Source organism: Corvus kubaryi, unplaced genomic scaffold (genome assembly GCF_017639235.1).
Source record: "Corvus kubaryi isolate FWS band 111438036 unplaced genomic scaffold, C.kubaryi_AGA036_p1.0 37398, whole genome shotgun sequence".
Lineage (NCBI taxonomy): Eukaryota > Metazoa > Chordata > Aves > Passeriformes > Corvidae > Corvus > Corvus kubaryi.
In genome coordinates this window covers 42,097,784-42,115,045 of record NW_024581137.1, presented here as the reverse complement: position 1 = coordinate 42,115,045, position 17,262 = coordinate 42,097,784, and the positions used below count along the sequence as shown (strand labels likewise).

The window sequence follows — 17,262 nt, the reverse complement described above, 5'->3', positions numbered from 1 at the left end:
TCAAGTGTTTCACATTTAATTCTTTTTTGTTAATTTTACAACATCCCTGGCAACACTAGTATTCCACTACTGCAAAGTACACCCTCCAGAGGGACCCAAATCGAGATGCATTTCAAAATGTGCTCCTTTCTACTCCTCTCTGTGTGGTTTACCAGTGAGCACATTGACAGATGGGGTACCCCTGTGCCTGACGGCCTCTGAGATCTTACACAAAGGAGAGAAAAGTGGAGCACAGGGTCACCTTGGAGCCATCAGTGAATCTGGCAGCAGTGTTTTGTCATACGCTGACTTTCTGTACACTACGCTCAGAGAAAACACTTCTGTCCATCTCATCTGCACTCTCATGCAGAGAAGCCATCATTACCTCTCCCTAATCCTCAGTAGCAGAGCTCTGTCAGTGGGATGTCCATGGGAGAAGCAGGGAAAGGGCAGAAAAGTAAGAATTTATTTCCAATTTCAAAACACTGATATATTTGAGACAGTGGGTGGCTGGCCTGGGCTGTACAAGAAACACTGGCTCTAGGTGGAAGCACTGAAGCTGTGAGGCCGTGGGAGAAAGCACATTACACCGTTTAGCTGAACCCTGGCATGGGGAACCCACTGTTTGCTATGGAGTTAAGGAAACAAAAACTAATCTTTTCTCTCCTTTATATGACTTCTGCAGGGTGTCATTTTTTAGTTCCTGCCTTTTCCATGCACATCTAACAAGTACATCAAGCTGGCGCATTTGATGTTCATTTCCTATTCCCTGTACTTTGATTTGAATTTCTGTAAGGTTATGAATGAGCAGTCTTGGAAGTTCTTTCCCTCATCACACAAGACCTCTGCCCAGTTCTGTGGTGTACAATCAAAAAGCCTTCATTAAACTAGCCACAATTTCTCATTTCAATAGTAGAAGAACTATGAAGACCTTCAATAGTAGAAGAGCTAGTTCTTCCTTCTGCCTTCAAAGATGAACTGTCTTGAGCACCCATCACTGTGTTACTACAATCCAAGTTACAAACCTTTGAAAGTCATAGAAGTGTCAGCATATTTTGTTTTACTTCTCAGCCCATTTAAAAAACATATATGCCAATATTTTACTTCCATATAAGTTTGCACATGATATTAGGCAGTCTGACAAAACTTTAAGATATTCTAAAAGAAGAAAAATTAAAAGGCAACCAAGCTTTATTTTAGAAATTAAAGATAAGCTAGAAAATTAACATACCAACAGCCATCATGTAATCCCAGCGGTCTATGAGGCACATATTGAAGATCAGATGGTCAGATGTTTGCCCTTGACCAATGAGTGGAATGTTTCTCTCCAAATTTTGGGTTATTGCAGAAGTCCAGCCAATGAGAAACCAAAAGACTATCAGAAGAATAACAGACAGCATCCTCATCACTCTCCCACCTGTCATATACGGAATACGCTGAGCCGTTCGGGACAGGAATACCTTCAAAACCCTGAAAAATTCAAACAGTGCAGAATTAAGAAGAGCACTAGCAGTGTCGCAGGAATTAGACTTTCATTTTATTTCAGTATCAGATTATTTTTAAAAAATCAACAGTCTTTCCTCTGACAGTATGTACAAGAGTGAAGTTTGGAACATTATTACTTTCATATTAATCATATTTAAATGGAACTGATTGCTGCCCAGAGAGTGTTATATAGCAATAATAGAAAATATTAGCTATGCTTATGTTAGAGACACACATTTACAGGCTGTGTTGTCAAGCTGTTTTGTACATTTCATCTCCCAGTGGAAGACTTCTGTCTTTAAAAGACAAAAGGTCATTTCCATAAAACAGCAACCATGTATGTGAGATTTTATTGTTTTGATGCTGTCAAAAATGATGCTCACCCCTAATCCTGCTATTTCCAGAGAACAAATTAACACTTCTTAGATATTTTTCCCACTGAGTTTGATGCTGCTGAGACAATAACCTATTCATCATAGAAATCACTGTGGAAGGCACTTTGCTAATTAAATGGGGTTTGATTTGTTTAGAGGAAACAACATGTTTTTTGAGCTAGGACAGAACCATCATAAGAAAAGCCACACCACACGTCAAGCACTTACACCACATAACAGCTACTGAACATGTAACACTCACTTTAAAAATAATTGCACTTATTATTGGGATAAGTTTACTCCCACCAAGAACTGTTCAAGCAAATATCACCTGCATTTTCTATCCATCACCACCTGCTAATGCAGAAAAAGGTCCTCCTGGGAGCATGAGAACAACCAAACTTTGAGGAAATCCCCTTGGGAAGAAGGAGTAGTTTGATTCTTCATGTAGCACAAAATATCTCTCTGTGCTGCCTGTAGCATGGGATCTGCCAGAAGCATCTTCTGGGAGCATTGCAGTGCTCCTGCCTTGGCCCTGTTCAGCTACCAAGGATGAGCACTGAGGAAAGGCTATCACGGAAGTTTTTATGTACCCAGACCTTTAGAAGCAGATGAGCGGAAGTTTAAAGGCTGTTTTAGAGACTGGGGTGAGGAGTCTTTCAAACTGAAGAGGTAAGCTGTTTCAGTGATTTTGTTCTCAAAATCATGGTGGTTCCTGACTCCTGAGCATGAGCATGTCCAATGTTGATATCCGTGAAGGGACAAATTATCACTGAAGTTTCAGGATCTTGATTATTTTTTTCCTAAAGTTGAGTTTTTAAATGCCATTGTCAGCTCTTAAGTTATTTCAGTGTACCAAGCACCACACCACCTCCCAAGACATTGGCCTACAACCAGGCCTGCCTTTTCAGCAATACAAAACCACACTTCAGATTAACATTTCTGCTTATTTTTGTCTGAGAGAAGGCAGAATCAACTAGTGTTGCCTCTCAAACAACTAATAGAGCAGTGTCTTTAAAGCCAGAAGCACAAAAGCTTTTCTGCATCCATAAAAATGAATCAGCATTTGACTACAAACACAGCCTTCCCAGTGTGCATTAGGTGAAGTCAGAGATCTGAATATGTCCAACATTATTCAGCTGTTTTCCCCCCAACAGTCACTCCACAGGGAGTCACAGTTTTTGATCTTTCCATGTTTGATGGATGTTCTGCTCTCGCTTTACAGATGCTAAGTGCCTTATGTTGGAAACAGACTCCCAAAGACTTCAGCCAGGAGAGACAGAAAGGCAAGGCAGGCCACATCCCTCTGCATTGCTCAGCTACAGCACTACTGTTCCCGGGCAGCACTGGTGAACTCTCATTTTCTAAACAATAAAAATCAGAAAGCAGAGGCTTCCCTTCTCCCTGTTCTGAATGCTGGTCAATAATCAGCTTCTCTGAAGGGAAGAAAAATGTATTCTTTTTGTAAGGAACTGGAAAATTTCACAGCTATAGTTTGTCATTTGAGAAAAAATCTCATCGTACATTCTTATGAATGTTTAATTGTTAGAGAAATACCACAAACCAGCTGAGAACTATTAGAAACTTCTTGTATTTTGGCTCCAAAGTCAATTCTTGATGATTCTATTGAAAGTCAACATGTGAGCCTTTTATGGGCATAATAAGGCAGAACCCATTAGATTTTTTTCCAGTACTAGTTCATTAACAGCTTTCTAAGGGAGAGATGTGGGCTGCTGTTACATTATTTACCTAAGCACAGTGAAACAAATAATATTTTGCAGTACAGCAGTCAAACCCCCTCCAATGTCGATAAAATCACATTTCTTTTTTTCTCCTCTTTTTCACAAAAATAAGCATCCCCCACCACAATCATTTCTACCTTGGACACGTAGGCTTACAAGTAAGCCAGCATTTATGCTTCTTTTTTCAAACATTCTTTTTCTGAAAAGCTGTGAAGTTGGCTTACATTAGTAATGGTGCAAATCTCATTTTCAGAGGTTGTGGTATAAAAGCAGTCAAGCAGAACACAAGCTCCCAAGTTGCAACTCCCTCATCCTCCTGTCACAATGTGAATCCAAAGAATTGCTCACCACCTCAGCACGGACTTACATGCTCGGTCTGCTCTCATCTTCTACGTATTATTGAACATGTATCAAAGCAGAGACAAGTGCCCAAGACTTCCTCTCCCAAGGGCACGCCTTCTCACCAGACTGGAGGGTCATTATCCTTCCTGTACCTCTCACTCATACAATCAAAGTTCACTGTAAAAAAGTTGAATTGTTGCAGTATGAGACCAAACTGCCTCAGCAAACACATAGTGTTTGATTACTGGTACCCTCTATCAGAAAACAGGAGTTCTTGATTCAAATCCTTGTCCTGATTTCTGGACAGACAATGATCAAGCCCCCCTTTTTTACTCAGTTCAATATCTCTATATTGGGTCAAACTAGCTATTGAACAAATGAGAGAGAATTCTTACAGGAAGGCAAGAAATGGGGCTGGTGGGCTGCACTGATACTAGGAAATTAAATATGCCCTGGGTTCCTGGCACGGAAGCCAACTGGCACAGAACAACCAGCATCCATACTATTACCCTCAGCATTACAATTCAGCAGGACAGAGGATGGAGTCCCAGTGCCCAGGAATGTTCTCAGATGCTACTTAATTTATGAATATAAAAGTAGCTCTAGACTCAAGTTCCCGAGCAAATTAATGTTTAATTATGAGTATCAAGTAAGGCAAACTGGACAGACTCCTCCTTCTGTCCTATCTACATCCAAAATTCCCAGTAGTGCCAGTCAGTGCCCTGGTAGAAGCTCAGGGGTCTGTTTGAGACATATGGTCTCTGGTCTAAAGCAGAAGAGGAAACTTAACTGTTCCTCAGCATCTTCTAGCTATACTCCCACCTAAAGCCACTCAGGATATGCAATCCACTTTCCTGCACTGTTGTTGGATCATCAAACAATCATTTCCAGTGACATGTTATCAGCTCTGTTTACAGGCAGATCAGACAGAACACTGCAATGTGTTTTATCTGCATTTCTGGAAGACACAGCTGCCTTCAAGCAAAGCTTTGACTCGCAGGCAGCTACAGGCAGCATTAAAGCTGATATGCAATAGCCATTCTTTTTACAGAGTAAACAGAAGGTGAAGTTCAGGCTGAATGAACTGCCTGGAGATCACCACATGTAATGCCCAACTCTGCTGGCTGCACCGTCAAGTCTGGGGAGAATTAAGCTACATGGTCTGAGGATTTTCTTTGGGGTGCTTGGCTCCATATAAATGGAAAAAAGGAAGGCTTGGTTGCAAACACTGAGAGCCAAGGGAGGCAATGCTGCAAGTGGATCTGAAGCAGAGGGACAGAGCATGCTAGTTCACAGGACCAGCTGGGATCACCAGCTTGGAAACATTAAGTGAAGCACGTGGCTGCTGCTGTAGTTATATCCTAAGATGCAATGTGTAATCTTAGAAAATAAATAAAACCATATTAAATTTTCATGTCATATCAACAAAATGATGGTCCCCAAACTACCACTGACTGCATAAGCAGAAGAAGCAACAGGTGAAGGATCCTGCTTTGACAGCAATGACCAGGCACAGTTTATTTTTTATTTCTAGCATCTGTCATTTTGCAGCTCGACTGAGTCATTCTGTCAAACTGTTCTGTTCCAGACTGGTGATTTTTATTGTGATACAAAAGCTACATCAGAAAGACAACAGGTCAAGCTCTTCAGAAGTATACTGCCCTCCTACAGTGCAGGGATGATGTCTTATCTACATTTTCTGGACTAACAGTGAACATGCCACTAGTTACTTTGAGTTTGTAAACTGATGTGATTCTACTAACAGTGAAAAGGTACCAGTGGGACATGTATGGCACCATGTCAATACAAAAGATTGCCTACACTTCACACTTGACACACAGACACACACACAGATACTGACTGCAGGTATAATTTCCACATCAGGAAAGATGGCTGAATAAAGAGTATCAACATTTAAGGCCCAAGACCTCAGAAAATATATTTAGATAGACTTATACCATCAGTTACTGGCTTTCACTGGAAAGGATAAATCCCAATTGAGGGAGAGAAATTAACAGCTTTCTAAACAAATCCCCAGCTGAAAGTGTCCAAATTAGTCATTATCTACTTCCCAAGTGATTTCTCAAGACCTCAGCACAGAACAAACTAGAAGCACACCACTGAAGAGAACACTCTTTTGGGATGACATTTTGCTTTATTGTTTCTGACCACACTGAACCTGAGCAAACCTGGACTGAGAGGCATGCCATGTCAACAGCATGACAACAGCATGGCAAGACCTGCATCACATGCATCATGTCCTGTCCAGAGAAAACATACAACAACTAGAAAAAGAAGTTTTGGCAATTATGGGGGTATATGAATACTTCTGAGAGCCCCCATCTTGTGTGTAGCCAGCAAACTTGGCCACATACCACCATCAAAATACCTCAATTCCACCACACTTCTTCACTGTGCAGGTGATCACACACAGGAACATGTTGCCCAGAGAGAGTGTGGAGTCTCCCTCACTGGAGATATCCAAGAACCATCTGGATGCAATCCTGTGCCATGTGCTCTAGGATGGCTCTCCTTGAGCAGGGAGGTTGGACCAGACCCACAGTGGTGCCTTCCAACCTGATCCACCCTGTGATTCTGTGAAGGCCGGTCTGCACACTGAGGCCACTAAGGGTATCATAAGCTTGCTCAATAGTTACAGGGTAAACCATAGGTACCAATAGCACTGGAAACAGGGGGAGGCAGACTGTGCTGCAGGATTGTTTCCTCCATACTGGAAGTGTACCTGACTTCAAATCTTTACCTGGAGGTCTGTGTTTAATAAACAGCAATATTAATATGTGAGGATATCTTGATGGTACAGTAAAAATTCCCAACCAGATAATTTTGTATACTGAGTAATGAGAGAAACAGTGCTGTTTCCAAAACATTTTCTGCAACATTTCTGCTGCAGAAGCACTTTCTGCAACAAATTATATTTACTTTCAAAAATGTTATTTTGAAAATACAGTTTCCTTCACATCTTCCCTAGAGTTTTAAAGTGATTTTCCATTGTGGGAAATTAATGCTATACAAATTTATAATGTAGGGCGAGCATAACAAGCTGTGAAGATGTATTTTACCTGAGTGCCTGGTAAAATCTACCACTAGTAGACAAAGAGACGTGTCATGACTTAATGCTAACCTACTCCGCACAAGAGTTTCCTAGATTAGTTTTAATTCTACATATATAAAGGTAATCCTACAGTGCTTAAATGAAAGTTCCCTTTCTGGATCAACACTGACATAATTTCCAGGAGTTTAAACAGACTGAGGAAGGTGGGAGGAAAATCACATGCAGTTCAAGGAAAGGCTCTGTGTATTGGGAGACAACAGGACAACAACAGATTTCCCACTGCAATCAGATCCACTCACTCCCATCTGAGCAGCACTGGACTCATATTTTCCTGCATATTTAATAACATGGAAAAAGTCTAAAAATATTGCTTGCTTTGATGAAAATTTATTGATTTGAAGTAGCTTTTGTCTGCCAATCTGTATGTAAGCCTGGAGTGAGCAAACAACGTTATTTCTTTAAACGTAGCCTAGGATTCTGACATTTTTCATGCTATGCATAGGTTTTATTTTCTCCTTTCACCTGCAAGTCTAAATTCCCACCTGAGAAAAGCTCAATTTCCTGGTGGATCATAGAACAAAAAGCTTTCTCTGCCTGGAGCTAGTTCCAAGAACTGCAGCTGGAGTCTTTTGACAGACCAGCTGAGCTTTGCTTTTCCCCAGTGCCTCCTTGCTCCCCAGCTCACTGCCCTGCTGCCTGCATCTGTTCCAGCTGCCTGCCAGCTCCCATTGCAGGAGATAGTGAAGCTTCTACCGGTGTGTGTGTTGCTTTTTGATGTGCTTTTGTTTATATCACCATATCATCCAGGTAGGTCTCATCAGAAATGGTCACTCCTCAACAGGATTTGCCCACCCTGAATGTGTGTTGATGGATGTATTAGGCACTGGGGAGCTCAGAGGTAAAAGTCTCAACAAGGGGACTTGCCATGTCACGTAACTAGGTTTCAAGTGATGCAGACCAAGTCTCCTTATTTATTAAATCCTCATCTGCTTTGTGCTAATTATCTCTTCTAATAAACTACTTACTGCACTAATACCCCCACGAATGCTGCTGGGATTAGCAGAACTACAGAGGGCCAGTGAAACATCTGACACTCCACTGTCAAACTCTGATGAGGCAGAGCTGCTACAGACCACACCGTAAACCATGAAATAAAAAGCCCATCAGTCTGTCCCCGGACAACTAGCAGTGACATATGACAGAATGGTTAGGTTTGGAAGGGACCTTAACAATTACCTTGTTCCACCCCGGTGACATGGGCAGGGACACCTTCCACTAGACCAGGTTGCTCAAAGCCCCATCCAACCTGGCCTTGAACACTTTAATGTCTCCTGTTTGTCAACTACTTGGTCTTAAGGTTAAATCACACCGAGCTCATGACCACAGAATCTGATGCCTAAAGTTCTGAAAACCCCAGGTCCTTGGGACAAGCACAAAGCCATCTCTTTCCAAGTCCGCTATTGAATGGTCAACACAGCCATTTAAATACTCTCCTCCTAACAAATCTGTTTAAATAACTACATCACTCTCTCAGTGAAAAATGAGGTCAGCTCCTCAGACAATTTTCTCCAAAAGCAAACCAATCTTGTTGAAGTCTTTCCTTCATCCAAATTTGTAGTGACTTTGTGACAAAAACTTTAACTCATAGATCCTCAAGACTCCTGCCACTAGTAGTTTGGTCTAAAGATTATAAATCCTTCCGCCTATATAAGCTCTGGCTAAGTTAATTATTTGCATTTTAAAATTCATCAGGTGGTTATTATCTTTTTTGCAAATCTAAAGCCATTGAGTTCTTTATCCTTATCAAAGACTTTCAGAAAGGCAGTACAAAAGATCTCAAGGTCGCTATTTATCAGGAAGCTTACACTGTGAAAACAGATGCAAGAGCTGCCTCCTGGTAATCTTTTCCTACAACAGGTCAAGAACATTTTCAAGGCTTTAATTCCAAAATTTGCTTCACAGACTACTGTGGAGTTGAATATACAAAAGGCAACTCCTGTCATTAACCTGGCTTACAACATTTTATTTGACAAAGGCTGCTGAGTAAAACCAGCTGGGATGAAAAATTCCCTTCCTTGTTAATGCTGCTCTATCTAACACTGCTCCTCTACCACTGAAAACATTCACAGACAATTTCAACAACCTTTTCAATTTTCAGAGGCATTTTCTACCATCATCAATAAGGTAGCTGGGCAAAACCTTATGCCAAAGCTTGTACTTTTGTTCTTAAAATAGTCATACTACAAACAAGGAAAGTCTTGAAACGGATAAAGCCCAAACCCAAACTCAAGTAAATTTGAGAGCGGCTATTTATATTGATGAAGAAAGATCATGGTGCTAATAACAGCAAGGTCGGGGTTCGTTTCCCTCACAGGCCATTCACTTAAGAGTTGGACTTCATGATCCTTGTGCGTCCCTTCTAGCTCAGAATATTCTGTGATTGTATGATTTTCTTTCCTTTCTTCTCCTCCTTAAGTTCGCTGGCAAGCATTGTACTTCTGATCAGAGAATGATAAGCCCCACCTAAAAAAGACAGTACTTTTCCAGCATTTTTAATGTGGCCAGAAAACCAAAATACCTCACTCTTTTTAAGCTAAAGATGGTAAATATTCTGGTCCATTTGCATGATGTGAAAAGCTGCCACTTTATTAAAGATTTAGCAATCCACTGCAGCTGTACTACGTGTTTCACAACTTCTATAAATGCATTCGATTAATTTATTCGGGTACTGCATAAGAAGAATCTAAGGCTTTTCACTGGATCAATAAATAGTGAATAAAAATTTAGTGGGGTTGAGTGAATTACAATTCACTCTGCTAGCAGTTATTTATTGTGAGGACTGAACTATATATCCATGGCATATTTACAGATCACTATACTTCGTTTTTTGAGAACTGCACTAAACAGTAGTTGGCAGCTGAAGGAAAACAACCATAATTTCACAGATAAATGTTTTCATGTTCACAGATAGATGCCTCATTGTTTTACCCTTTGTATCCTACTTCACTAGTAGTTAATATGATACTGTAACTGTTTGTTTGTGTGTGCTACATTGTGGATTTGAACAAGATAAAAAGCTTTCACTTAAAATATCTCATCCTTTACTTGTTTTTAGTCCTAATTACATAGCGAGTTTCTACACTAAAGCAGAATAAAATGAAATGTGTTGCTATGTGATCTCTTTTGTCTTATTAGCTGTTTTAACAATATTAAAAACTATTTAATAGTGTTCTTCTAATAATACCATACAACTATGCTACTGAATTTTCTAGAGCAGCATCTGTGATCCTGCAGCTTTCAGGGCAGATGTAGCTCTTCATTTTACCGAGGCTGACAGTTCATGGCTGACATCCCTGGGACCCCATTAATGCACAGACCAGTACAGGTGCTTGCATGTTCTCCACAGCCCCAGCAAGGAAGAGGTTCCCAACTCTGCACTAAAGGAACAAATACATTGATTTACAAGATCTAACCACAGAGTTTGGGTTTGGATTTGTTATCACAGAAGCTTCAGTGACCTAATGATTTTTTTGAAAATTCCACTTGCAGGAGATGAAAAGCAGGAAAATTGATTTCTCCTTGGAAGTCAAATTGTGTTTCCTTTATAAAGTTTCTTGTGATGATGAGATTCTCTTGTGGATCTTCAAACTCCATGTGATGTCTGGCAATAGCTATATTTGTAAGACATTAAAGATACAATTTTTTAAGAAACAGCGGGGTCAGTAGACTTCTCTGACAGAAGTGCTATTTCTCTGTCAATCTACGGACTGCTGGGCAAGCTCAGATCTGGGAGACAGCAGCAGGTAACAGTAGGAGACCTAGAATAGATGCAGGAATCTGGAAACAAAATTCCCAAGAAACAGAGAAGACTGTAGAGAACTTGATGTAACTTCAAAATTCACCAAGCCAGACCAAATCAAGACCACCCTGCAAGAGCTTGGCACACGAATCAAGAATTAGGCACAAGCACTGCTGCTTCTGGTCTGATGCATCTCATTGCTTTGAGGTTTTTCCATTAAAAAATAAGTCACCTTGATTTTCTGAGTTTTCTCTTTGTCTTTTTGGAGGGGGATCCTGCAGGAGCAGCTGCAAAAAGCTCAAAGGTGTCACTGACTGTGGGTCCAGCTGCATTTTCAGAGGATGCTCAAGAGAAGTATTTCTCAAAATAGACTGGTTTAAGTATACTACATGGAAAAAAATCCAGTAAAAAGGAGTCTAGGAAAAGAACTGTATCTGTGAAGCACTGACTAAAGCACCATACACAAAATCTTTTGGCACTAAAGTATCTCCTCACAGATTTACTTGCAAGCACTTACTTCCTTTTCTGCTGTGCAATGACATTCCTACACCGAACTTTAAAATGGCAATTCATTATTAAAGATGCAGGAAGCAAACATCAGCAGTCGAAGGGACAGGAGCCTGTCCTGTCTTTATACACTGCAACAAGCCACCATTTTTATGCCCTTATATCTTTTGGAGTGTGTTTTTGTTCTTTCACTTTGCTTCTGTCAGAGTGTTTCAGTGCTGGCTAAATTGCTTCCATTTTAAATGACCAGAAGCATGTGCATCTTTACATATCCAAATAAATCCACGTTTATGGTAAACGTTTACTTTTTTAACACATCATCCTCCTAATTTTATCACTTCATTGATAATCATAAATACGCATTTCTTTTCAACCATGAGGACAGAGGAGGATACATTGGAAGGTCCAGTCTTTGATGAGTTGTGCTCTCACTTAGATACATTCATTGCCTTGCCAGCTAATTAAACAGCTCAGATGTAGCAGAAAGAACTTGTCTTGACTTCTTTTCCTTCTTTTAGGTGTGAGAAAGAGTAATAATCACACCCACTGGACACAATCCTTCCCTCAGATCCACAATGCAGATTGCTGTACCTAGCAGAGCTCAGAAGAGGTGCTGGGTTGCCAACACCCTTATTATATGATGCCAACTTGACAGGGGCTAATGAAATGTGGTACAGAAAGACACATAACTGCATTATTTAGTTATAATATTTGTTGCCAGTTTTTTGCCCACTTTAGTAAAACAAATGTTCACCAATTTATAATGAGATTGACAGGCAGCAGTGTTTTGTATAAACCCTACTGCAAAAGAAGCTCTTTATCAGCACTGTGTTCTCCTTCCACTTGTGGAATAAATATTAACTTTATCTCATGGTTGTGCTTGCAGGTATCATGGCTAAGGCCTTCATGTGTAGTTGAAAGGAAAGTTTATTCTTCAGCTTGCCTGCAAAAGATAAGATTCAAACCACTTTTTTAACAGATAAAATCAGGAACATCTCCACCTGTCACAAAAAATAAGTGTCAACGCCAATAGAAATTGAAACCATAAACAACGTTAACTTCATTGAATAAAATTTACATGCTATATTGTTATTATTAAAATATTCCTCTGTAAATGTGCACCTGGACTAACTTACACTGAATGGAGGAAAACTGCTGGCCAGGGTATTAAAGCTCATCAGGCATCTGGGGAGTTATTACAGCTCTGGTTGATTAACCCACAGAATAGCCAAGGTTGGAAGAGAGAAATTGAGAAATTCTCTAATACAACCCTGATCCAAGCCAGATCAATGACAGGAGGTTACTGAGGACCTTGTACAGTTGAGGTTTGAGTTATTAGACTATGTCAAGAACCTCCTGCAGAGGGGAAAGCAAGAGACCAGTTGCTGGCATGGAGGAGCAGTGACCCTCTGTAGAATAGAAAGTCTAATATACAAGTTAAATGGCAAAGGTTCCCACAGAAGCTTCATGTCTTTCACTGCAAGTTCCAGGCTCTCAGGAGATACTTAACACGAAGGAAAATCATCATATAAAAATATGCCTCTCATCTATCAATATAGGGGTGCAGATATGGCTATTAGAGGTTGCAGTACTACTACAGTCTGTTCCTTGCTTTGCTAGTCATCTTATTTTACATTCTCCATTCTCAAACGCAACAATTGCAAGGGTTCCAAGCCTTCATTACTTCAAACTCCCGTCTTTTCTTCTAAAGACAGATGATGTAGAGGACAAACAGACATTAGTTCATAACCAAGCAGAGTCACATAAGTTCCCTGACCAATCGCCCCAATTACTTGTTTCCTTCACTAGGAACTTTAGGAAAAAAAAATTCTTCAGTAAAGGTAAGCAGAACAAAATAGAATTTTTTAGGTACTTTAGTATGCCAAACACCTCTCCTGCTGGAAGAACAAGTGCCCATGCAAGAAAATGAACATTAGTATGTGCAAAACAGTTCCTCAGCTAAAACAAATTCTGGTCAGAACAAAGTTGAATACAGAAGGATTAGAAGAATGCACTTCTTCAGTTTATAATACTATAGTAACAAGACAAATAACTAAAAAATCCAGCAGCCAAAAAGCCCCAGCTGTATAAAACTGACACCTGATAAAATGCATCCCTATGGATTCCTGTGCTCCAATTAGCTTCAGCTTGGCTTGTGCAAGCAGCACAGTACACAGCAATACAAATGAACCCTGTGTTCTGGCATATAAAATAAAATATACAGTTATAAGGCATTTAAAGAATAGTAGCCTGGAATCATTGTATAGTGTTAGCAATATCTGATTAAAATTAATTCTTTGATAAACTTCCATGATCTTATGCCAGGTAAATGCTCAATCAACTATGTTTACTCTCAATACGTGTAAGCATGTGTGGCAATCAGAAAAAAATGCTAATTAGGTTAATAATGAGTACTTCTGAGGAAGCTACAGTTTCTTGGAAACTAGTTTCTGAATGTCTGTCTGAATTTAAATTTTGGGAAAATGATTAAAGTTGCATGTCTCGGTAATTGCTTGCTGGGCAAGAACAATGCCATGCAGCAGCACATTCCGGGGGCTGACTGGCTGGAAAGCAGCTTTGCAGAGGATGACTTGGTGATACTGGTGGACATCAAACTGACCATGAGCCAGCAGTGTGCCCTTGTGCCAGAGAAGACCAACAGCCTTCTGGAACATATCAGGCAGAGCATGTACAGCAAGTTGAGGGGGGTGATCCTGTGCTTTACTCACCATTGGTGAGACCAGAGCTGGAGTGTTCTGTCCAGCTCCAGGCTCCCCAGTACAAGAGAGACACGGACATCATGGAGATAAACCCTGTGAAGGGCCACAAAGATGACTGAAGGACTTGATCACCTTGCAAGGGGAGAGGCTGAGGGCTGGGACTGTTCAGCCTGGAGAAGTGAACGCTCAGGGAGAAACTTACCAATGTATATAAATATCTGATGGGAGGGAGTAAAGATGATTGAGCCAGACTCTTCTGAGTGGTGCCCTATGTCCAGATAAGAGGCAATGGGCACAAACTGAAACCCTGGAAAATCCATTTAAACATAAGAAAAACCTTGGAGACATTCAGAACCTGACTGTACATGGCTCGGAGCACTCTGATCCGGCTGAGCCTGCTCTGAGCAGGCAAGTTGGACTCTATGATCTCCAGAAGTCCTTCCCAACCCCAGATTTTCTGTGACTCTGTAATCTTTGTGCAGTTGATATACAGATGTATAGATGGAAGAAAATATATTTTCTTAGTATGCTTTCTGTAACAAGCTTTTTAATCAGATCTTAAATCTTAAGATTTAATATGCTTTAGAACCGTATTAGTATTAAAAGCAGTTAGCAGTAGAAGCTCTTTTGTGTAACTTGTTCTATGATCTTCTGAGCTTTGACTAAATATTCTACAAGGCATCACAAATTATGCTCTCAGGTGCCCACTAAAGTACACATTTTCACTTTTTTTTCCCTCAAATTTATTACTATACAGTGCCGTCATCCATTCTAATGAAGAGGGCAATGCAATTACTCATAATCCTCAGCACGATTATATACATCACTGCAACATAAAACTTCAATAAATAAATGAAATGTTCTCTTTATTTGTCATTCTGCAATAAAATACTCAAGTTAAAAAAGTTAACTGCAAGAAATACTAACTCTCATCTTCTATGTTTCATCTCACAAACAGAAGAAGAAATAGCATCATCTGACAAGCTGAATTCCACAAACGGTTGTTTTCTGTTTTGACCATAAAATAATGAAAGAAATTTTAATTTAAATTTCAGTCAAAGGTTTAGTTGTCAAGAAAAACAAGAATAATGTTTCTATTTAATGAGACACAGGAGAGCTAATTTAAATGCCACAATTTTCAGGACAAAAGAGGAACAGTTGATTGCTATGAGATAAATAAAACACTCTTGTATTCTCACTGAAATCAAATGTAAAAGATGTAAGAAATACAGACACAGGCAATCTACCCTCACAGAGCAATGAGACCCTATTGCCAGCAACATGGACTGAACAGAATGGGAGCAAAATGCAATAAGCCTGAAGCTCCATAAAATCTGCAAAGACTAAGGGCAGATCAACCCCATCTTTACTTTGTGGTCACATACACTTTAGAAGTGTTGATAGCCATGATGTTTTTTAAAGAGTAGTTGTTTACAAAGAAATATTGCAATTAGAGAGACATCAAACAGTGCTAAGAAATGCAGTGGCAATGACCTTGCTTCACAAGCAAATAATCCAAGGAAGAAAACAGGGGGGAAAAAAGGGGGAATTAATAAGATTTCTCTTTAATTAATAGTCAGATATTGACTCAAGTTCAGACTTGGTGACATCCATGCAACAAGAGCTAATCACACAAGAAACAGATTTGTACTCTTGAATATAACAGCTTAAATGTGGTGTTTCATGTAGCATGAAGATGAAAATAAATAAGCCTGGTCTAACTGAGCATGCAGACAAAAAGGAGCAGAACACTCACTGTGTTTTCACTGAAAATAGTCTAGATACATAATTTGGTTTCTGTATTCTATCTGATAAGTCTTGCAAATGGCATTGATGACTCTGACTTTTCATGCTAACGATGCATGATGACAGACTTGAGGCTGTCCAGGGCAGGGCGTGCTGCCAGCTCTTCATACATCTGAGCCTGCTAGGGCTGCATCCAGGCTGCAAACCTAGGAAACAGCTAAGCTTCAATGCTCACTGCATTCTGAGAAGACAGCTACAAAACCTGTCTTGTTAGTTTTGATTTCCAATATATTTCAGGGTACTCAATTTTGCTGTTCTCGACAGTCTTGTGTTTATTCCAGAAACTGAGGAGCACACCCAGGAAACCCTATTGGGATTTGGGACAAATAGCATTGTGTGGGTTTGTAGGATGATCTTTGTCAGTGGCTTTACTACAGTCACTATGCTTCTAGTAAATAGGTGCAGAAAACAACTACAAAGTTCACGGACTTGATTTATAAATTCTACCTTTTTTCTTACAAAAAAGCCTCACAGTTGAAGTCTCAAGGGCTTTGGGTTTTTTGTTTTGTTTTTTTGTGTGGTTCTTTTTAGAAGGCTTGTGCACTCTGGCTGGACTGCAGATGTCACAGACAGGACACTCTGTCCACCCTGTGACTCTGTACAAGAAAGTGTTGGTCAGCTGAGGGAACTGCATCTTTAGGAAGGTGTGGCAGCTGGTGGCTGTGCCCCTCCTGTCACACAACACTGGATTGTGCCCACTGAGTAAAGCAGACTTTGGCTCTGCATGAACACTACAGAAGGAAAACAAAACACAGACAAGTCTTAGTTCTCTGTGGTCAATCTACCTTTCTCAGCGCAAGCAGAAGGTTAAAGTGTTTCATGGTGCCTGGGGATAAACCCAGGCAAGCTGTGCATGTGCAACCAGGAGCACTGAGGCATGGGCAGCAGGCATAGACAGTAGCAGCAAGCTATGGAACTGCTGCACTGACATTTCAAAGTGCAGGACCTCCTTCTCAGAAGTGGTATTTCAAACAGACACCCCAAAGAAGGTGAACAAGAGAAGGTGAAAAGAAGGGAAAAAAGAGAGTTTGTAATGTACCTATGACAAAGAATTGGTCTTGTCATTTGAGGCGGAGAAACTGCGCAACAGACCTGGTTGTGGCTGACATTTGCTTGAAAAAAAAATCAGAAGGGAATTACTGGGACCCCAGAATTAGCCCTTTAAAAAGCCATAAGAATTTGTCTAGCGATTAAATTACCTAAACAGAACTTTGGATCAGAAGACCTGTGGGACAAAAAGGCATGTGAAAAAATCTACAATAAACACTGCACTGCACCTGATGGTGCTAGACAAGACATCTGTATTCTTCAAATACCAGTTACAGTGTTTGAAGAAAAAGATGCCTTACATAGAGGCATCTATGCCTGTTTGAAGAAGGGCTGAAGAGCGACACAAACCTGCCTGCCCTTACACCCTACACAGGACTAAACCAGC

At 40.3% G+C, this 17,262-nt stretch overlaps 1 protein-coding gene across 2 annotated transcripts in view; it reads right to left on the bottom strand.

The window, feature by feature from the left end:
- Positions 1-17,262, bottom strand: part of GPR158 (G protein-coupled receptor 158) — a 193,727-nt gene that overhangs the window by 23,919 nt on the left and 152,546 nt on the right. For both annotated transcript variants that reach the window (XM_042043253.1, XM_042043254.1), the window contains exon 7: positions 1,211-1,449. In XM_042043253.1, coding sequence (XP_041899187.1) covers positions 1,211-1,449 — 239 coding nt within the window. The remainder of the gene's footprint in view (positions 1-1,210; positions 1,450-17,262) is intronic.